This window comes from Rasamsonia byssochlamydoides (assembly GCF_041956645.1).
Source record: "Rasamsonia byssochlamydoides strain NRRL 3658 unplaced genomic scaffold VTN77scaffold_65, whole genome shotgun sequence".
In the NCBI taxonomy this organism is placed as follows: domain Eukaryota; kingdom Fungi; phylum Ascomycota; class Eurotiomycetes; order Eurotiales; family Trichocomaceae; genus Rasamsonia; species Rasamsonia byssochlamydoides.
Window position 1 is genome coordinate 53,933 of NW_027192448.1, and position 20,636 is coordinate 74,568.

At 50.3% G+C, this 20,636-nt stretch overlaps 8 protein-coding genes across 8 annotated transcripts; 4 read left to right on the forward strand and 4 right to left on the reverse strand.

Annotated features, from left to right (window-relative positions):
• Positions 1 to 454: 454 nt before the first annotated feature.
• On the forward strand, positions 455 to 3,521 carry VTN77DRAFT_7821 (uncharacterized protein; the record flags this gene model as incomplete). The annotated part of the gene is made up of 5 exons (XM_069424251.1): positions 455 to 711; positions 775 to 1,064; positions 1,119 to 1,402; positions 1,464 to 2,924; positions 3,021 to 3,521. The coding sequence occupies 5 exons, from the start codon at positions 455 to 457 to the stop codon at positions 3,519 to 3,521; spliced, it is 2,793 nt and encodes a 930-aa protein (XP_069275070.1).
• A 494-nt stretch (positions 3,522 to 4,015) lies between these two features.
• On the reverse strand, positions 4,016 to 4,720 carry VTN77DRAFT_7822 (uncharacterized protein; the record flags this gene model as incomplete). Its single annotated transcript, XM_069424252.1, has 4 exons — positions 4,016 to 4,066; positions 4,168 to 4,366; positions 4,473 to 4,516; positions 4,580 to 4,720. 4 exons carry the CDS (start codon positions 4,718 to 4,720, stop codon positions 4,016 to 4,018), a joined length of 435 nt encoding a protein of 144 aa, XP_069275071.1.
• Positions 4,721 to 5,980: 1,260 nt separating this feature from the next.
• VTN77DRAFT_7823 (uncharacterized protein) lies at positions 5,981 to 7,952 on the forward strand (the record flags this gene model as incomplete). Its single annotated transcript, XM_069424253.1, has 3 exons — positions 5,981 to 6,984; positions 7,040 to 7,148; positions 7,200 to 7,952. 3 exons carry the CDS (start codon positions 5,981 to 5,983, stop codon positions 7,950 to 7,952), a joined length of 1,866 nt encoding a protein of 621 aa, XP_069275072.1.
• A 1,045-nt stretch (positions 7,953 to 8,997) lies between these two features.
• Positions 8,998 to 11,760, forward strand: VTN77DRAFT_7824 (uncharacterized protein; the record flags this gene model as incomplete). Its single annotated transcript, XM_069424254.1, has 4 exons — positions 8,998 to 10,225; positions 10,283 to 10,656; positions 10,711 to 10,910; positions 10,959 to 11,760. 4 exons carry the CDS (start codon positions 8,998 to 9,000, stop codon positions 11,758 to 11,760), a joined length of 2,604 nt encoding a protein of 867 aa, XP_069275073.1.
• Positions 11,761 to 13,615: 1,855 nt separating this feature from the next.
• Positions 13,616 to 15,866, reverse strand: VTN77DRAFT_7825 (uncharacterized protein; the record flags this gene model as incomplete). The annotated part of the gene is made up of 2 exons (XM_069424255.1): positions 13,616 to 15,658; positions 15,855 to 15,866. The coding sequence occupies 2 exons, from the start codon at positions 15,864 to 15,866 to the stop codon at positions 13,616 to 13,618; spliced, it is 2,055 nt and encodes a 684-aa protein (XP_069275074.1).
• Positions 15,867 to 16,453: 587 nt separating this feature from the next.
• VTN77DRAFT_7826 (uncharacterized protein) lies at positions 16,454 to 17,094 on the reverse strand (the record flags this gene model as incomplete). Its single annotated transcript, XM_069424256.1, has 5 exons — positions 16,454 to 16,463; positions 16,521 to 16,570; positions 16,638 to 16,700; positions 16,799 to 16,963; positions 17,044 to 17,094. The coding sequence occupies 5 exons, from the start codon at positions 17,092 to 17,094 to the stop codon at positions 16,454 to 16,456; spliced, it is 339 nt and encodes a 112-aa protein (XP_069275075.1).
• Positions 17,095 to 17,862: 768 nt separating this feature from the next.
• VTN77DRAFT_7827 (uncharacterized protein) lies at positions 17,863 to 18,805 on the forward strand (the record flags this gene model as incomplete). The annotated part of the gene is made up of 3 exons (XM_069424257.1): positions 17,863 to 18,048; positions 18,144 to 18,241; positions 18,304 to 18,805. The coding sequence occupies 3 exons, from the start codon at positions 17,863 to 17,865 to the stop codon at positions 18,803 to 18,805; spliced, it is 786 nt and encodes a 261-aa protein (XP_069275076.1).
• A 577-nt stretch (positions 18,806 to 19,382) lies between these two features.
• Positions 19,383 to 20,537, reverse strand: VTN77DRAFT_7828 (uncharacterized protein; the record flags this gene model as incomplete). The annotated part of the gene is made up of 1 exon (XM_069424258.1): positions 19,383 to 20,537. One exon carries the CDS (start codon positions 20,535 to 20,537, stop codon positions 19,383 to 19,385), a length of 1,155 nt encoding a protein of 384 aa, XP_069275077.1.
• Between the last annotated feature and the right edge of the window lie 99 nt (positions 20,538 to 20,636).

Genomic DNA, 20,636 nt, shown 5'->3' on the forward strand with positions numbered 1-20,636 from the left:
CTTTAATCTTAACGACTCTTGTTTATCCCCTACTATATGCGGACGGCCAGGCTCCAGTAAGTTCGCCGGTTGCATGTGCTGCGTCTGGACACTCTCCTGCTACCGCGCTACTGGCCACGAGTTGTCGACGAATACGGACGGCCGCCAACGAAACGTCTCCTTTTCGATCTCGACCACGGTCGTCCATTGAACACCTTGTCCTCTTCCTGCTCCAGCCCCCTGTCATGGGGTATCATGTTGTAGTCCTTTCTTCCTCTCGTTAAGTCCCTTATTCTATCTTTCGCCTTTTGTTGCAGGCGGGGAGTCTCTGAGGGCGCTGGACTGGCATTGTCCTGCGACTCCTGCCCCATCCCCGGTTAACTCACGCCTGTAAACCGTTTGCTCGTTCAGCATCTTTTATTTTGGATTCGCCACTATTGTTATTATTTTGAAATACGCCGTTTAATCAGCGACCATGTCTTCCAAAGAGGCTCTTGGTGTACGGTCTTCGTCCCGCGGAGGGCGTTCACCTAGCCGCTCTCCGAAGCCAAAGTCGAGGAAACCTGTTGCGCAGAAACGCTTGGATTATGGATCGGAGGGGGTAACGGACAATGATATCTTCAAGCTTCCTGCGTCGGACTACAAATGGCTTGCTGCCTTGACCCTGGTGGCGGCGATCGTGCGATTGTTCAGAATCTACCAACCCACCAGTGTCGTCTTCGACGAGGTCCAGTCAGTTGTCCCCATGTCCTGACTACTTGCCAGTGCTATCCCTAATCTCTGTCTCTATGATAGTTTCGGTGGATTCGCCAGCAAATACATCAAAGGGAGATTCTTCATGGACGTTCATCCTCCACTTGCCAAACTGCTCATCACTCTCGCCGGCTGGCTTGCTGGTTTCGATGGTGAATTCGATTTCAAGGACATTGGAAAGGATTACTTGGAACCAGGAGTCCCATATGTCGCGATGCGAATGTTGCCGGCTATTATGGGGGTTTTGACAGTGCCGCTCATGTTTCTGACGTTGAAGGCTACCGGTTGTCGGACCTCGACCGCGGTGATGGGAGCTGTCTTGGTAACGTTTGGTACGCTCTTTAACCTTTGGACGAGGTCACAAGCTGGTCTCTGACAAGCCACAGATAACGCTCTGACTACTCAGTCTCGTTTCATTCTGCTTGACTCGCCGCTTGTGTTCTTCACTGCCCTCACAGTCCTGTCATTCTCTAGCTTTACAAATCAACATGAGCAGGGCCCTTCGAAGGCGTTTAAGGGACCCTGGTGGTTCTGGTTGGCTCTTACCGGCCTTTCGTTAGGTGCGACGCTCAGCGTGAAATGGGTTGGACTTTTCACAACCGCTTGGGTTGGCTCCCTCACTATTCTCCAGCTTTGGGTTCTTCTGGGCGACACAAGAACGGTGACCCCGGTGAGTATCTAGCTTTCCCATTGAAATACCTGGCACGAAGATCTAATTTCATATGATGCAGCGTCTGTGGTTCAAACACTTTTTTGCTCGAGTTTTCTGTCTCATCATCATTCCCATCGGCTTTTACGTCGGAATGTTCGCGATTCATTTCCTCTGCTTGGTAAACCCAGGAGACGGGGACGGTTTCATGTCTTCCGAGTTTCAAGCCACGCTTAACTCCAAAGCCATGCAAGATGTCCCAGCCGATGTTGCATTTGGTTCCCGAGTCACTATCCGTCACCTCAATACACAAGGCGGCTATCTGCATTCCCATCCACATATGTATCCGACCGGAAGCAAGCAGCAACAAGTTACATTGTACCCGCACAAAGATGAGAACAACATTTTCATCTTGGAGAATCAGACGCAGCCTCTTGGTCCTTACGGTGAGGTAGCAGGCCCGTTCGCGTGGGATAACCTGACCGCGCAGTATATCGAAGATGGAGCCACGATAAAGCTGTACCACATCATGACTCACAGGAGAATTCATTCCCATGACATCCGCCCCCCAATTACGGAGGCGGACTGGCAAAATGAGGTTTCTGCTTACGGCTACGAGGGCTTCCCCGGTGACGCTAACGATCTCTTCCGTGTGGAAATCGTCAAGTCCATGTCCGATGGAGAAGAGGCCAAGAAGAGGCTCCGGACCATTCAAACGAAGTTCAAATTGATTCACATCATGACCGGGTGTACGCTGTTTTCTCACAAGGTGAAACTTCCCGACTGGGCATATGAACAGCAAGAGGTTACCTGCGCAAGAGGAGGCACCCTCCCCAACAGCATTTGGTACATAGAGTCGAACGATCACCCTACGTTGCCCGAAGATACAGAGAAAGTTAACTACCGGAACCCGGGATTCCTGGGAAAGTTCTGGGAGCTTCAGAAAGTCATGTGGGTCACGAATGCCGGCCTGGTCGAATCTCATGCCTGGGACTCGCGTCCACCGTCCTGGCCTACGCTGCGTCGTGGTATCAATTTCTGGGGCCGAGATCACCGCCAGGTCTACCTTATTGGAAACCCATTGATCTGGTGGTCCTCTAGCCTGGCCATCGCCATCTACGTGATCTTCAAGGGCATTGCCATCCTCCGGTGGCAGCGTAGCTGCGGCGACTACGAGAACGTTACGTTCAAACGCTTCGACTATGAGATTGGCACCACGGCGCTTGGTTGGGCATTCCACTACTTTCCCTTCTATCTTATGGCTCGCCAGCTGTTCTTGCATCACTATCTCCCAGCTCTCTACTTTGCCATTATTGCCCTATCCCAGATGTTCGACTTCGTGCTCAACCGTATCCAGTCGTTTGGTCTCAGCTCCAGGCCCGTGATCGGAAAAGCGATCATTGCGATCTTCCTCGCCCTCAGCATTGCCACCTTCACCGTCTACTCCCCGCTCGCGTACGGCAACCCGTGGACCCGCGACGCTTGCAAGCGAGTCAAGCTTCTCGATACCTGGGACTTTGATTGCAATACCTTTTATACTGACGTAAGTCTAAGTCCTCCACCATGGCAGCCTCCTCGTCGCGGAGTCCACTGAGGATCATCGATTACACGACTCGATGCTGACAGCAATGGGCCTCAGCTGAGCCAATACACGACGCAATTTGTCAATCCCATCCAGGCCGCGCCGATACAGTCCCGTGTTGCTCAAGTGCAGGCAAACCAACAAGTTCTCAAGGATGGAAACAATAGGGGCGCTGTGACCCCGCAACCTGAACAGCCTCATATCATTGGTCGCGAAGAGCGCGTCGAGTACCGTGACCAAGCGGGCAACCTGCTGAATGAGGAGCAAGTCGCCTCTCTCAAGAAAGAAGGCAAGGTCTCGTTTCAGACGAAGTACGAGACTCAAACCAGGGTGATTGACGCGAATGGCCGAGAGACTAAGAAGGTCGAACACGCACCGCCTCACCCGGACGTGGAAGGCCAGAACCCTCAGACGGGCAGCAACGGGAAAGGCGACGAGGGCGCAGTGGGCAACAAACCGGCTTCTGCAGCTGGTCAGGACAAGTCGGTCCGTAATGAGGGCCAACCCGGCAAGCCGAAACCGGCCAGCGACAGCAACGAAGCGACTAAGCAGAAGTGATTGATAGTAGATGCTTTTTCGGGTGTACCGTGTAGGGATCTATGTATTATTCATGAGTTGTTGCATCTTCTCCCTTCTTCTATCTCCTTTCCCCTCCCCCCCCCCCCCCCCCCCTCCCCCCCCCCCCCCCCCCTCTTTCTCGATCCCCAATTTTAGAAGCATGAGTTGCTTCGTTTCAGATTCATATTTCTTACATTGCTTGTATTGTCGGGTGGATAAACCGGTAGCAGAAAAGAGCAAATACAAAACAAACTGAGGGAATGAAATGCTGTTTTCAGTATATTGAATCGAATCGAGAAGAAAAGAAAAGTAAAGAGATGAATGACGCTAATCACAACAGCTACTTACTATATATAAAAAAACACAGCGTCTACTACCAAACACAGTTTTTTTTTTTCTTCGGTGATTGTTGTGATCATCTAACTAGAGTACAGGATCCATCCATCCAACTTGATTGGAAAAAGATATCTTGCCATACCAGCGCATCTGCCAGCTCAGTAGTCCCACTCTTCCTTGCCGTACTTGTTGAATCGGTCGTGGAGGTCCTGTAAGGCGGAAAAAAAAAAATCAGCATAGGCTCATTCGTTGCCTTCCTTGTAAATGCATCTACAAAATCCGGCTAGCTGAGAGCGCACAGCAGACGCACCTTCGGCAAGGTCACGTTGGGAACAATGACAGTGTTCAGAGCGCTGGGAGCGTTGCGCAGAGGTTGGCTCTTGTCGCCGTGTGGGTGGTACTGGTACTTGTAGATCTTGCCATCATCCTCGCGTTCCCAGGGCATGGCACTCTCGCCAATCCGGACGTTGCTCTCGGAGGTGACGGAAGTAGGCTTCCTTCCGAAGTACCTGTTATTTTCAAGGACAAAAAAAGTTAACAATCATTGATCTTATTATTCCTCCTTCTCCTTCGAATGTATTCCGAATCCGGTGGCGACGATTGGGTTGAATTTACCATCCAACAAGCCCCAAGGCACCGGACATGACTCCGAGGAGAACCTGAAAAAAATCATGATGATTAGCATCGGACATTCAACGACAAGGCGCGGGCCGACGACGTACGTAGAGCTCGGGATCACGCTTGGGAGCCTTGTCGAGATTAGCCTCCTCGATCTTGGAGGAGCCGAAGCGTCGCGGAGGCAGGCGAGCGAGAGACTGGCGGGTAAAGGCCCGGCGGGCCGTCAGAGCAGCAATTGACGACATGGTGAATTGTTTGGAGATGTGGTGGTATGTAGTTCGTCGGGGACGATCGATGTGCGAAGAGGTTCGAAAGCGGCTTTTCGGATGGTGGAGTGATGAGGTCGATGTCGAATGACATCCGGATCAGGTGACTTGCCTCTAATATCAGTTTGCGGCGAATGGGCGTTAGTCATCAATGCATCATGTGGCAGCATCAGACAACCAGCATTTAATATTATTCTGACGATAATAATCACGATGTTTGCTTTTTTTTCTGTTCTTTCTGTTATTTTTATTCTTCTTAATACGTTTCTTATGATATTAAACAAACCTAGCATTCTTCCAGAATACAGATAAAAAATTACGGATTGAACAACTTAGCCTGCACCCTTTCGCCGCTTACGGAGTACACATACCGTGCCAAACATGGAGTGTTACCTAATCAAACTTCGAATATGACGTTTATGCAGAGGCCAACGACACGAAACGCCTCAGCGATGTCCAAGGACATAGTTGAGATCCACAGTGCATTTCAAACACCACCGTATCAGCTCACGAATATTTTTATATCGTTGTCAATATTCCAATGTGCCTTCATTTCTCGGCACAGCGTCCTCCTTACTGTATGGTATACAAATGCTCTGTAGCCCTGCCGTTTGAATTCCTCGCTCCTGGCCTCTTGCTCTTGCTTTCCTCGAAGTTTTTAGACCAGCCATATCCTTAATTATTACTCCGTACTGCGGCACATGTTGTAGGCGTAACTTATTAGAGGGAGTTAAGTTAATCACCCCCCTTATTGCGTTCGGGGTGTGGCTGGACCGGGCCCGTTTGATCAACCCTGGTTCGCTCCGCCGTTGGTCCCTGGCGTCAGGCTTGTGACGGCAGGACGAGTCGAATTCTGTCTGTCGCCTCCCCATTGTCGGAGGAAGAAGGCAAACAAGAAAAATATCAACAGATGATATCCTGAGTTCTGCGCTGTCGTTCCCTTCCATCCTCACGCTCTTTTTTCTTGGTTATTTCGCACGTATTCCGCCTTTCTCTCCCTGGACATCGATCGTATCGACTCCCCTCCCTGATCGCCACTATCCCTCACTTCTCGTCGCTCTTTCGCCTTTGCTCCTCCACGTCCCACGCTTCACGCTGCGATTCACGTCGAGCTCCTGATCCCGTCGATATTCCTGTGCCCATGCGATCCTGACGTAGCATAGCTTCAGCATTATGAACGACTGCGTTGCCTCATAACAATCACCTGCGGGAAAGAAAAGCAAAGCATCGCAATTAGCCATGGCCACCGAGTCCAGCGCCCCTGATTCTCCTCCTATCTCTCCTACCACCCCCGCTCCGGGGCTGGATGTGCCTCGTCCTCCCTCCGTTGGCGGAATTTCCTCTCGCATGACAGATATCATCTCCGAAGATGGAGACCAGTCCGTCCCGATGTCGCCCACGGGGACCTCCTCTCAACCAGGATGGTCACTACCTCCCGCATCGAGAAGAGGCCCGCCCCCAACGAGGGGGAATTCGATAGCCACCGCATCAGGAAGACCAGGCAGTTCGTCCAGTCGCATGAGCCGGCTGAGCAAGTCACACGTTCCTTCGCTTACCTCGCAAGCTTTCCTTCGACCCATGAGCTCCCAAAGACTCCAGGCACACCGTGGCGGGCGACCGGTGACACAGGGTGTGGCGGCGTCGGAAGATGGGGAGGATGAGGCGAGTCAGAACCGCAGGAGCTTGATTTCGAATAACAGTTCGATCCGTCGTAGTCTGGGCGCACAAATCGATGAACTTCCTCCTCCGTCGCGTGGGACCGAATTTACGGATCCGATCATCCCTGATAGGAATACATCCAATGCAAGTCCGACGGGAAACACGACGGTTAGAAGTCTCGGCGAAAGCGTCCGGCTGCTGCATGAGCGTGAGAAGAAGCCAGCGCCATCTCATCTGAACATCACGAAGACATACACCCCGGGATCTATGAATGACCCTCCTCAGAAATCGCCCATGTCATTCGGTTCTGGTTTTCTCTCTATCCAGAACAAGAATGAAGATCAAGGGCGTCCTGAAAGCGGAGGTCATGAACGACTGTCGTCAGCAGCTTCATCTTCGCGGAGATCCATGAAAGGACAGGATCCGCCACCAGCGAAGAAAAACCTCGGCAAGAACTACGAATATTTTACAGGGAACACGATCTTCTTTGGCAGGGGCAGGTTGCAGAATGCCCGTGACAAGCCAATCAACGTAGTCACAGGCATCCTAATAGCCCTGCCGTCTGGATTATTTTTTGGTTATTCGTACGTTTGGCTGCTGCACTCGTAGCTGTTGATTCTTTACACTGACCTGGGGCAGGGCACCTTGGTTATGGCATCATGTGTCACCCGCAGTTCCCATCATCTTCGCTTATCTCTTCTATCTGTGCATGTCTTCCTTTGTACACGCTTCGATGGTGGATCCTGGGGTAAGATAGACAATTCTCTGTCTGAATAAAGATTGCTGACTCTCCTTGAAGATCTTTCCTCGAAATTTACACCCTATGCCAATGTCCGATCCCTCAGAAGACCCCTTGACACTTGGCCCTCCCACAAACGACTGGGTTATGATTAAGCTGGCTACGTCTGATGTTGCCGCCATGGATGTGCCAGTCAAATATTGCAAAACATGCAACATCTGGCGTCCTCCCCGTTGCTATCACTGCCGGGTGTGCGACAATTGTGTGGAAACTCTGGACCACCACTGTGTTTGGCTGAACAACTGTGTTGGCCGCCGCAACTATCGCTACTTCTTTACCTTTGTCAGCTCTGCCACTATCCTTGCCTTATATCTGATTGGCGCTTCCCTCGCCCACATCCTTTTGTATCGCGCTCAAGAGAACGTTTCTTTTGGAGCGGCGATTGACAAGTGGAGAGTGCCGTGGGCTATGGTAATCTACGGCGCTCTTGCTGCTCCGTATCCCGGGTCGCTTTGGGCATATCACCTCTTCCTCATGGGTCGTGGCGAGACTACCAGAGAGTATCTCAATTCTCACAAATTCAAGAAAGAGGACCGCCACCGGCCTTTCACCCAGGGAAGCATCCTGCGGAACTGGATCGCGGTTCTGGCACGACCACGACCTCCGACGTACTTGCAGTTCAAGCGACCGTACCAGCCGGGAGATCAGCGGTTTGCGACGCAGAAGCGCAAGTATTTGGTCAAGGATCTCGAAGCTCAGGCAGGAATGGAGATGCAGACCGTCCAGCCCGCTCCTGCACCTGCACCCTCATGACGCGAACGGCATCGATCTGAGGTTTCAAGACTATCTTCTTTACTCTTCTTGTTCCCTTCTTACTTCTCTGTTTGGCTACGACTATTGACCTTTAGTCTTTACCTTTTTAATATTCTTATATTTCATTCCGTTCTATTCTTCCTGTGTCACGATGACCATCACGCCGCCTCCAATTTCCTTTCAGAATATCCACACTGCTTTCTTTCGTTCCTCATACCTGGATCTGGTGAATTCTGAGACTCCGGCGTTCTGCGGAGAGTTGGTCGACCCAGCTTTCCTTCTCTTGTACAATCATTTGGTTCTCATAGCTTTTTCCTACCCTTCGAGATTCTGTACGCATATCAACCTTTTTGCGCCTTTTGAAAAGGATATCTTTTCCGGTTCAATATAGCAGAAGAGAAAGAAAGGCACCCTCGGTGTACGATACGATAGTCTAGAAGCCATCACAAATTAAATCCGTGGTGCTCCTCCCCTGAAGAGATAATTTGTACATCATAGAAACTCAATTTTGGCCGTCCCCGATCGAACGTGCAGCGATACCATGGAATGCCTGCGAGCGGGGGAGAATGTAAGCCGGCAGATGGCGTTTTGGCCTGCAAGGGAGGGTCGAGTAATATAATCGTGGACAATTGTTTTGATGCCGCCATATATTTAGACTAAATCTCGTCCACCCCCTGCCTTTCCTCCAGAATCCTCGGTTTGGCAATCCCTCATGCAGCTCTTTGTGCAGTCTAGTCTTTGAATAATCTTTGACGTTCGGATTACACGGTCCAGGCCCCGGCCTTCCGCGAAGCTTTGCGGCCCCTCGCTGGAACCTAGTCTCGGACGCGTACAAAACGCCCGCATATGTTTGCTTGTTTCTCCTGATACGATATTACTTACTATTATCAGCAAGCTGAGCAGGGACCACCTCCTACTCCACACCTCTGGCCCGCGCCGTTATTTCCGTTCCCCTTTCATTATTTCATCATCCATGCTCGAGAGCATCGTCGACTTCCTCTAGCCAGCTGCATTGAGCAATTCGACTGCTGCCGCTGAACAAAAAATGGCACGTCGAACCCGTTCCTCTTTGATGTCAGCCGAAACAACAATGGCCGCCCTGACCGATTCCGACCACCATGACCAACCTTCCGACACAGCTGACGAGGCAATCGGCGTGGACTTTTCAGGACAATTGCTCACGCCCGAGAACAGTCGTTCGGAGACTTCCAGTACCAATGAAATGGCGTCCGGCGAAGAGAAAGAGAAACCGGTGGTGCGACGGAGATCAACGCGCGTGACGCGTGGATCACTGCGCGGGTTGGAGCAACTCCACGAGGCGAGAGAGGATAACCAGACCAATGCGTCGGAATCTTCTGTCGAGCCGAAAGGTCGTTCTGTCTCTGGAGAGACGCTTGTCAATATCATCGCGGAGGGCAATGAGTCGCGCTCGTCCTCTAGTATTGCTGCTATGGAGAACTCGTGGAGTCAGACAACGCTGCAAGATGGTGCGGACGGTGCGGAGAATGATGAGCTTGCAAGATGTGATACGCCTGCTTCTAAGGAGTCTCAGGTTTCTACAGAGCAGTCGTCCAGACGTCGTTCGTTACGGGAGCGGTCTGCAAAGACGGAGAAAGACGACAAGGACGAGAAGGATGAGAAGGAACAGAAGGAGCAGAAGCAGCAAAAGACGGCCGCTCAGAAAGATAAATCAGAAAATGCAAAACCCTTACGACGCTCTTCCCGTCTGAGTCTGCTTTCAAAGGCTACAGGCATTGTCGACAAAGCTACCAGTGTCCTTGGCAAACGGTCTAGGGAGGCGATGGAGAAGAGCAAGGAGGTATTGAATCGTAGGGCCAGCCTACGGCCCCGACGATCTCTTCCTGCGAAGGAAGAGCCCTCTGTGTCAGCTGCTCCAGCAGCAAAGAAACGTCGGGTCTCTGAAAGCGACCTGCCCTCGAAGAAGAATGCGACGAAAGAGTCGCCTGCAAAGGAGGAAGAGCAAAAATCCACTGCTGTTGTTCCTCGGTACAAGCCTAAGCGGTGGCTGACACACGGTTTGTACACGGGACAAGATCGTTACATGGACCCCCGTCTCAATGAGGCAAAGAATAAGCTGAAGAGCGCCAAAAGAAATCTCCCGGTCGAACCTCAGCGAAAGATACTTCCTATGCCCATGTTTGCTGGTGAGAGACTTCTTAAGAATGGCCGAGACTTCAAGTTGCCCTTTGACATTTTCTCGCCATTACCTCCTGGCCAACCCAAACCAGATGAATGGAAGAAGGTCAACAAAAGTAAGTGCTATCAAATTCGTTTGCTGCGCTTTCTGAAAGTGAGTCTAACATGCCTAGATGTGTTTGTGGGCGATGCTGCAAATTTCTGGAAGGAAAACAAGCCCGTAGAGCTGTCTACTTGCACGTGCACCGAAGAGACCGGCTGCGATGAGAATTGCCAGAATCGTTACATGTTCTATGAATGTGATGAGACCAACTGCCGCCTTGGCCCCAACTGTGGGAATCGCAGTTTCGAAGAACTGAAGCAGCGCATCAAAGCAGGAGGTAAATACAACATCGGTGTAGAGGTCATCAAGACTCCGGATCGCGGATACGGAGTCCGTAGCAACCGCTCTTTTGAGCCGAACCAGATCATTGTGGAGTATACTGGCGAGATCATCACTCAGAAGGAATGCGAACGTCGAATGAAAACCGTTTACAAGAACAATGAGGTAAGAGCTGCCTTTGTGTGATTTTATATTCCTTTTCCATGCTGACTCCTACAGTGCTATTATTTAATGTATTTTGACCAGAACATGATCATTGACGCTACCCGCGGCTCCATTGCACGGTTTGTCAATCACTCCTGTGAGCCCAACTGCAGAATGGAGAAGTGGACTGTGGCCGGCAAGCCACGTATGGCGCTTTTTGCCGGTGAAAGAGGCATCATGACTGGAGAGGAGCTGACATACGATTATAACTTTGAGTGAGTACTCCCTTCATCGAATTTGATCCGATTCTGACTCTCTTCCAGTCCATTCTCGTCGAAGAATGTGCAAGAATGCCGCTGCGGTGCTCCCACTTGCCGTGGCGTCCTGGGACCACGACCAAAAGAGCAGCGCTCGAAGGAGGCGAAATCCGATGACAAGAAGAATTCAAAGGCCCAGAACAAGAAAGGATCCAAGTTTAAGTCCAAGTCCAGTTTGGCAGGCACGAAACGCAAGACCGAGAGTGTGCTCGACGAATCCACGTCCCGCTTGAACAAGAAACGGAAGATGTTGACGGCCAAGTCAGTCAAAACCGGCATTAAGAAAGCTGTCACGAAGGCCATATCCGGGAAGAAGGGTGTAACGACAAAGAAGGCCAGCATCACCAAAACGAAGATGAAGGCGAAGGTCGGAGCAGCAGCAAAGGCGGGAACGACCAAAGCAGCAGCGAAAGCTGGAGAAAAGACCATCAGCAAATCAAAGACCAAGACAGCTGCCGTCAAGGTATCGTCGAAATCCAAAGCGAAACCAAAGGTGTCGAAGGCGACTGTCAAGTCGAAATCGTCAAAAGTCACGACCACTACAGGAAAAGCGACGGCCAAGAGTCTGACGGCGTCAGAGAAGGTCAAAACCAAGCTCAAGGCAACAGCCAGACGATCAACGAGTTTTAAAAAGTTGAAGAAACCTGTGACTGCCAAAAGCCCAGGCAAGGCGAGCAACAGCGCTGAGAAAAAGGAAAAGGGTACCGCTAAGAGTCCAGCTAGAGGAGTTAGTGCCAGCGTCAAGGGTACGCCAAAGGCAGCAGCTGTCCAAGCGGATGCTGTGAAGGATGCAAGCAGTGAGCAGTAGATGCACCATCCAAGCCTTTATTGTCTTAGGCTTGTCTTATTAAGCTGCTACGAGTTATCGAATTTGGTCACTGTTCCTTCTAGGGTAGCAACCCTACACATGCACGCACAGGGTATTATCGGGCAGATTGACTGTCAACGAACTTGTCTTATCTTGCTGCCAACTTACTTTCCATCTGGATTGGCATAGGCATGAATAAGTCCCTCTCAAGGACTCCTTTTTGCTAGACGCCTTTGTTGATTCACATTTTCAACCTTTTTTTTTTGTTTCCCCCTCTCTGGCTGGCTCATTCTTCTCCTATTCCTCAATTAACCCCGTTGTGTTGGTAAGTTACTATTACTGTCACAATTCTCAACTGTTTGTCTGTCTGTCTGTCTGTCTGTTGCTCAGGGAGGAAGTTGGAACAAACGAACGAACGAATTGGGATGCACTGTGCCACCTATTGATTTATTGATTGATTGACTGACCCGTAACGTTACGGATTTTGTTTTACTTTTTTTTCTCTGTTTTACTTTATTTTGCGATATTTCCTTTGGTGTAGGGGTTTTACACGATTTGCTTCATTAATTGTCTGATGCATCCTTTTTTTTCTATTATTCTTTTATTAAAACGTGCTTTCTTCTTTCTTGCTTCCTTGCTTGCTTGCTTTCTTCTCTGTAGCTCTTGCTTGGTATTACTATTTTGTTTCGTTTTTCTTCGGGCCTGTTAGGTAGTTAATCAGTGTGGTAGTTTGGTAGGTTAGGTAGGTATTTGGTATCTGGCAAGTTTGTGTTGATGTAGGGGACAGACAGACCTTGCTGCAAGTCACGTATTTGTGTGTAGGTTAGTTTCAACTTTCCGGACCTTTTCACTAAAGACATACTATACCTAGTCAGTAGTGATGCAGAAACTGTATGTTAGTTGGTGTAGGCTAGATTAGGTTAGGTTACGATGTTCTTGTTCCTTGTGTGTTCTCTACCTAATTTCTCTCACTTTTTTATATGATATATGTTTCCAGGGAAGGGGGTTATGAATCAGTAGACGATCTGCAGTGATTATAGTGTAATCCTGGAAATTTTAAAAATGTTTTTTTCGTGAGATTCAGCTGGTCAGTCTATTATCGGATACAGAGTTGCATTGTGTACCGATTGAGATAAATATATCATATCTCTCTCTCCCGAGGAATATCTATTAGAAGCATGATAAAGCACGCTCTCAGACTCTGAAAATCACCATATCGGCAGAAATACCAGACCTGACGACCTAACTACTAAGAACTCAAGAAAAATAAAGATGTGAGGCTTCATTCACAGCCAGATCGCAGGCTCACTAAACATCAACCGCGTGTATATAAAACTCGGGTAACTAGCTTGGAGAGTAATAACTGAGTAGTAGGCACAAACACTACGTTGCAAAAAAAAAATATAGGGACTATACCATGTTCAACTTAGAGATAATAAAATAAATAAATAAACCTTTTGTTCTCTTGTATGTAATGTACATTACTACTGTACATGTACATGTACAGTACAATGGATGAGTTATCAGACGTCTCTGAGCTGAAGAAAACAAAATAAAACAAACTAGACCAGACCAAACAAAACGTAGTCCATACACATACATACATAGATATCCCAGTCCCATGTCCCATGTTCTAGGTCAACCAGATGAAAAAAAAAAAAACGAGAAAAGCTCCGCTCCGCCCCGCCGGCCGATGACGCCAATGGAGTTAGTAGTTAGCTCATTGTACATAATACATATACACATAAAAGTACAGCACAGCACAGCACAGTACAGTAAGTATAAAGAAAGGAGGAAGGAGGAATCAGCTAATTCCTAACTGCCCCGTCAGAGTCAGAGAGTATGATTGGATTAATTAGACTCCTGGCTCGTCTTTCTTTTCTTCGGCGACGACACTCTCCTTGGCCGCAGGCTCTGGTTCAGGTTCAGGTGCAGGTTGAGGCTGAGGCTGAAGCTGCGATTCGCTGTTTTCACTAGGTCCTGTTTTTACCTCATCAGAGATCCCTGGTGCTGGTGCCGGTGCCGGTGCTGTTGATGCGGCTAGGGCTGGAGCTGGGGCCGAAGATGATTCCGCTGGAGGTAGGACTGTAGTGGTCTGGAGATTGCCTTGTTCTGTGTATGTTGGACCAGTTGTCAGACTCCCACCCTGTTCAGGAGAAACCTGCACTTGCTCGCCTCCTAGACTCGCCTCGATCGTGCCCAAAAGGTCGACGTTTCCATCAGCACCAGCCGTAGACGCTGACTGAGGGACGGCCTCCGAAACTGCGGGCGCGGAGGCGACCTCGGCAGTTGTAACTGGGACTGGAGCCTGAGACGAATCTTCAGCTGCTGCGGCCACTGCTTCTGGGTTTCCAACTGTGACTGTCTGCTCCACCCCAGGCACCTCCGCGTTTTCAAGCGCTGGGGCTTGTTCTGGAATGTCTTGACTTCTTTCTGCCGTGTTGGTCTGCTCGATGCCTTCCATTGCTTCAGTCACAGGTAGGGGTGTAGGCTCAGCGACAGTTTCTGCCTGCTGAGATATCTGTACATTGTCAGGTGCATCTTGAGGAGCTTCGACAACTGCCGGTGAACACTCTAACACGGGACCTCCCGCTGCAACCGGAGGTGAAGGAGGTTTAGACTGCTGCAACTCTTGCGAGGGTTGTTCCGTGCCAGTAGCATCTTGAACTGAGGTCACGGCTTCAATACTTGAGTCCGGTAACTCCTGAGAGGGCGCTTGTGGAACCTCCGATGCCTGCTGCTCTGGCGGTAGTGCCGCAACAGAAGACGGCTGTGGCTCAGAGGTTGAAAGCTGACTTTCAGCAGAAGGCCCAACTGGTGTAGCAGTTTGCTCTGTAGCGGGTGTTGTGCTGTCTTGCATAGCAACGTCTGGAGATTTCGCCTCCAGAGCAGCTTCTTCTTCCTTCGTCTCTTCCTCACCCTCCACCTCTTCGTCTTCCTCATCTTCATCTTCGAACTGTTCCCCGTTGGGATCATCAATGGCCATCCGTTCGTCTGCAGCCCCGTCCACACCATGTACCGTAGCCGCATCAGCACCCTCGTCAGGCGCAAACATCACCCTCTTCCTACGGCCTTTTCCGATCCCCCTTCCCTTGCGTTTCCCTGCTGGAGGCCCTCGCCGTTTGGTAGGCGATTCTATTGTATTTCCATTTGCACTCGCGACGACAGCACCATCGGCGTTGGCGACACCAACACCTTCCACGACGGTTCCAGGAGCAGGTGTTTGTTTCGTCACAGTAGCATCCTTCTGCTCAGGCATCGCCTCAGCATCATCCTTGATTTCTCCTTCCACTGTATGTCCCTCAGGAACCCAGACCTCATAAATCGAGACATCGCCTGTAGTCGGATCGACCTTCTTGACCTTCGTCTTTCTCATCGGTTGATTGTTAGCGACATTACTGGGGGCTGTATTCAATGTGCCCGAGGCACCATATAGAGAAGGCAATCCCGGTCTCCTCTTGGCCAGGAATTCCACTTCCGGGGGTTCCATGTGTTTGGGGAGAGCTGTCCACTTGCGTGCCGTGAAACTCCGCTCCACCCGCGTGGTAGAAACAGGTTCTCCAATCTCTGTTGGCTCCTTCTCCTCTTCTTCAGCTTCCTTGTTGACATGGCGAATGTAAATACAGCCTGCGCGCGCTGCACGAAGGAGAGCCCGACTCATCGGTGATAGAAGATGGCTATCCTTGGGCATGGGGAGTTCCGGAAATGACTGATTTGCACCGGTCACGTCGCTGCTGGAGTCCGGAACGTCCAGTTTAGGGTCCTGGGAGAAAGTATATGGCTGGCGCGACCAGCGGCGCACGGGTAAGCCTTCGAAGACATCATGGTCGACCTGTCCGGAGCGGTTGCGGTTGACAGTGTTGTCGACAAACTGGCGACCCGATCGGGAGGATCTGAACTGTTCGAGGTCAGTCTGGCATATCTCAAACACAGAGAATTGTTTGCGAAGGAGCTTGTCTTGCGACCGTGGCGTGAACGGATTCCACGCGGGTCACCTGAAGGGTGTGCTCCATTGCACGGTGCAGTTCAAGAGAAAGCACCGGCAGGATTTTGCAAGGGAGAGCAAGAAGACTTTCAGAAGATCGTCAACTTACAGTAGGAGCCATGACGCCGAGCTTGAGAGGCGCGGCAGACGCTCACAAGTGAATACGGATTCTTCAATTATTGCCGCAGGGTCTTGCTTGTCTTTATGATAAGGAGAAAGGGAAATACTTAGCGCATAAATATGTCTCACCAACAACGTACTATCAAAAGGAGAATGCGCCGAGAGAACAGCGCGTACGGAGTACTGCAAGCTGTATCGGTTGGGTTTGCGCGACTTGGAAGCGGAGATGGATAAGGAGCCCTTGCGGAGGCAGCAGCATCCACGTGACCTGACCCTTTCCGCGTTTAGTTTGCGCTGCTACAGTACAGTCCCATGTCCAAGCAGACGCCAACAAATGGGATAGAGCATTGATGATCTCAGAATTATCATATAGCAACAATTGGAATGGAGTGGTTATTCCTCATTGAGCGTACATGACGATAAATAATAGATCTACTATGTATACAACTAGTCCTCCAATGCATATTCAGTCATCAGCAACGCGAGAAGGTCATGAGCAGGGGACTTATATTGACAGTTAACTCCAAATCTGACGGTAAAGCCGCCAACAAAACACGGAACAGCTCAATCAGAAGTATGTTGCGATCATCAATCCCAGCTACAGAAAAGATATTAGTCGATTGCGCCCAGCTTCCATATCGCCGAAACAACTTACCTAGTATCCTTCTGGCGAGCGATTTCACCTTTATTGCCAGTTTCCTTCCCCTGAACGGTGTGTCAGACTGGTGTCTCCTGTAATACTTGGACGAGGCCTTAGACAGTCCTAACTCACCGTCTTCTGCCCTTCAACGACCAACTTGTCCAACTGATAAAACTGACTGATTACGGTTTGCCTCTGTCGAAATAATCAGCCTCCGCATGTAATTACATAGAGATCGCTATTCAGTCCGGCAAAGGGGCTACCGCGTCGCGCGCAAAGACAACCGAACTGACCTTCATCATCCGCAAATTCTTCAGACCCTCCTGTATCAATTCCTGGATCTTCCGCTCCTCGGTCTCCTTCTGATGTTCGCGGAATGCGTCCCTTGTCCTCCGGCGAGCATATTCCCGGAAGTTATAGTTGGTGAACTGCGATGACTGACGCAATAGAGAGCGGAACTGTTTTTCAGAGAACAAAAATCAGCACCGATTACACCCGACCTCCAATTGGATTCGAATCTGGTGGGTTGACCACGTACCAAAGACCGGACCTGGAACGCCGTGTCCCGATTTAACGTCGCCACGGACATGGTTGCAAAAACGGACCGTGAGGAGTGGAGATGTCGAAAAAATAAGCTGCGAAAAGGGAAAGGAGTTGATCGGCCGCTGCCAGTCAGACGTAGATATCTGCTTATGCACTGAGCAGACTCAACTGGCCGAGTCGAATGCAATAGAGGCGACAATCACAATCGGCAGTTATCGTCCGGTTTGCATGCAGGAGTCGATTTTCCGCAAAAATCCCCACGTACTACTGTACTGAATACCTGAAGTAACAGCAATAACGAAGGTGGCGCATCAGGGGCGAGGCCGCTTAAACGTTTAACAAATAGCCCGGCTACAGGAGCATCAAACTGGCAAGGGATAGTCTGGTCAGCAAGCAACGAGCGGGTGAAGTAAGGACAACGGGGGACTCACAGCGAACAGAAATCTCGCAGCAAGCAAGCTAGTGGTCCTATCCTGATGACAGGCGAGTTGGTCGCTTTTTTCTTCTTTTTTTTTCGCCGCGGGTCGCAAATGATGGAGATGAGCTTGAGCTCCGCAGGCCGACTCCGCGGACTTCGGCCTTAAGTCGCTCCGGGGCGATCTTCCCCGAGCAGGAACGTCATAGCTGTCTTGGGATGCCATCTCCGAGGCTTTCTAGTGGTTGCAGTACTGATTACAGCTATTGCGATAAACCGACCTTGTCTACACTTCAAGAAATATAGCAAGTAATCTTACTACACGGCCTGTCTCTCTCAAATTCGATATTTCATACATCGCGCCCACCTGCTACTGGCGCAAGTCGAAAATAAATAAAAATGGCACAAATTCCAACACCACCTCTTTCCCCGCAAGCCTCGGAGGGCCGACTTCATATCGAGGATCAAGAAGAAAAGGCCTCACAAGATCAAATTCTGCTCCTCGATTCACTCCTCGAACGCTATCTCAACCTCCTTGACCGCCATCAGACATTGCAGAAGGAAATAGGCAAACAGCTGTCATCGGTACGCTATGATCCCCAAGTTCAGTCTGTTTAGCAGATAGACTGCTTTCGATGGCAGATACCTTCTAACTACGCACATTTGTGGGAACTGGACAGGGCTTCTTTTCACTCGCACATGCGAACTATTGCTCTCCTCCCGGTCGGAGATATGGCGAGGATTACTACGACCAGCGGATGAAAGCGACGCGGAGGCTGTAAGTTCTGAGCAGGTGACGTAATTGGAGAAATGCAACTAAACGTCAATGTGCTCGCTAAGGTTGTTGAAAACTCCCTCATTGCCCCCTGATCAGAAGACGGAGAGCGGTCAGTCGCATAGTACCTCGCTTATATATCAGGTTCAGTACACGTCAGTAATTCCTCACGAGGAGGAAAGCGAAGACGAAAAAGACCACAGGGGCAAAACAGAGCAAAGTGGCACAAATATAAGCAGCACCAGTGAGCAGGAAGAAGAAGACACGGCGTCTGGGACAGATAGTCCTGAAACCAGCGACATTCCGACGCCTCCAACGCCATCAGAGCCCACGGAAGAAGAACAGGAAACTCAACCAGAATCCCCCGAGCCCCCCAGGAAACCATTTCGCTCTGACGATCCCTTGTCATGGTATGGGATTCTGGTCCCTCCGTCATTAAAGAACGCACAGCGATCGTTTACGGAAGCCATTGATGGCAACATCCCGGAGCTGGCGACCGTGATAAGCGAGATGCGACAAGTTGAGCAACGCGTCTATAGTTTGAGGAAGGAAATCGGATTATCCTAGCTAATCCGCGAGTCGAATTTCCTTTACATACAAGTGAATGACATTGGACGAGCAGACCGGGATAGACATGTGCATCACCATTCGCAATTGAACTCAATCTTCTAGTAATGCGTGTACACTACAAATACAGAACATCCAAGTGACATGAAAGACTGAAACGCAGCAATATTGCTTACTCACCCTTCAACAGCGAAGCCGTTTAGGGAGCGGTGCTACATGTGAGGGCTAGAAAAGAAGTTCTTTTGGCAGGGAAGCATGCATCATGAGATATATGGAACGCTAATCGTCTTTCAAGATGACGAAGAATGAGCGCATTGGCAGAAAGAATGCGCGAGACATAGGAAGTCGCCGATGGCCAAGAAAGATTGCACAGAGACAACTCATCTCACGACGGCTGCTCCTGGGGAAAGGACTAAAGATGATCACAAGGAGTACGACGAGTAGCAAGCTGAGCCTTCAGAACCTTCATGTGTTGACTCCGATCCCGAAGCGATCTGTCGCTGCTCGCTCCTTATTACCTGCATGTCGCGCAGTTGTCATTAGCGTTTCTCAGTTTGCTGAATACGCTTTATGTCTCTCACGCAGATACGTCTTCTTGCTGAGAACCTTTTCTGAATAGTATGTCAGGGTCATAATAGCTAGGACGGCGCGGCCTCTTCGGTGCCTTTCCTTTGCGATACGGTGTAACGTGCGGACTCAGGGCTGCAACCTCGTTGTCCATACTATCTGGGCAGTTATCTGCAGGGCTTTGTGAATGGTTGTTGTCATAATCACCCATATTGACGTGCTGGGCTGCTGAGAGGATATCGCAGGAGCTAGCACAACCGAGCGACTCGACTTCTGCCCGCCCAGGCGAAGAACGTAATTGAGATTGCCTAGGCGAGGGAACACTTTGTTGACCTGCTGAGCCAGCAACCGAACGCCAAGGTCTTTTCTCACAAGCAAGAACAGGGGTGGTCGGGGATGGCTGCGGTACCCGAGGGTAGGCATTGTAGAAAGTGTCGGTTGTTTCACAAGCGCTGGATGTCAGCGAGTCACTTCGAGAGAATGAGATGCACTCTCGAGGATCCCGCAGTAGAAGCTCCTTCAATGAGCCGGAGTCTGGTGAAATGTTCTCCTTCTTACTATCGTCAGACGCTGCACCAGAGCTGTTCGACAAGCGGTCTTCAAAACGACCGAGGAAGACGTCCAGGTCCGACAATGTCTGCGTTTGGTCAGGTCCGGCAGCGACATCCTTGCACTCTCCTTGGATGACTTCCTTTGCGACTGTATCTAGCCATGCGTCAATTTTCAGAAGCCAGGCGTTTCTAGAAGTTGTAGTATCTGTCTGTGCTGTCTCCTGGCCTCCCGAACTGCTATGGGATTTACGTTGGCTTGGGAAGTTTCGTTTATCAACTGGAGACTCTTCCGTCGTGCAGGAAGCCTCTTTCGCATGAGAAAGATTGGTTCTGCTAGTAACCGATGCTTCCGACGAGACACCAACATCCATTGAACGGGTTCCCGGCACCGACAATGATCCCAGTGCCGGCGATAAGGAATAGACCCGAGCAGGGATGCTATCTGCGTCGACAAGATCACACGTGGCGATTCCCACATCTTCAGAGGGTTGATTGGTCCTGATCAGGTTCCAAGGTTGCACATGGCCTTTCGTTGGCTGAGACGAACAAGAGGAGAATGCAATGCAATGCTGCGCTTGTAACTTCTCGTGCGACTCTTGGAAAATCCGTTTCATCTGCATGGAATGGCCGGGAGAGCCATCTTTGCGCGCCAGTGAGGATGCCTGGAGCCTTTTTCGTCGACTGTTCGGGGTTGATCGTTCGGAGGGTTTCAA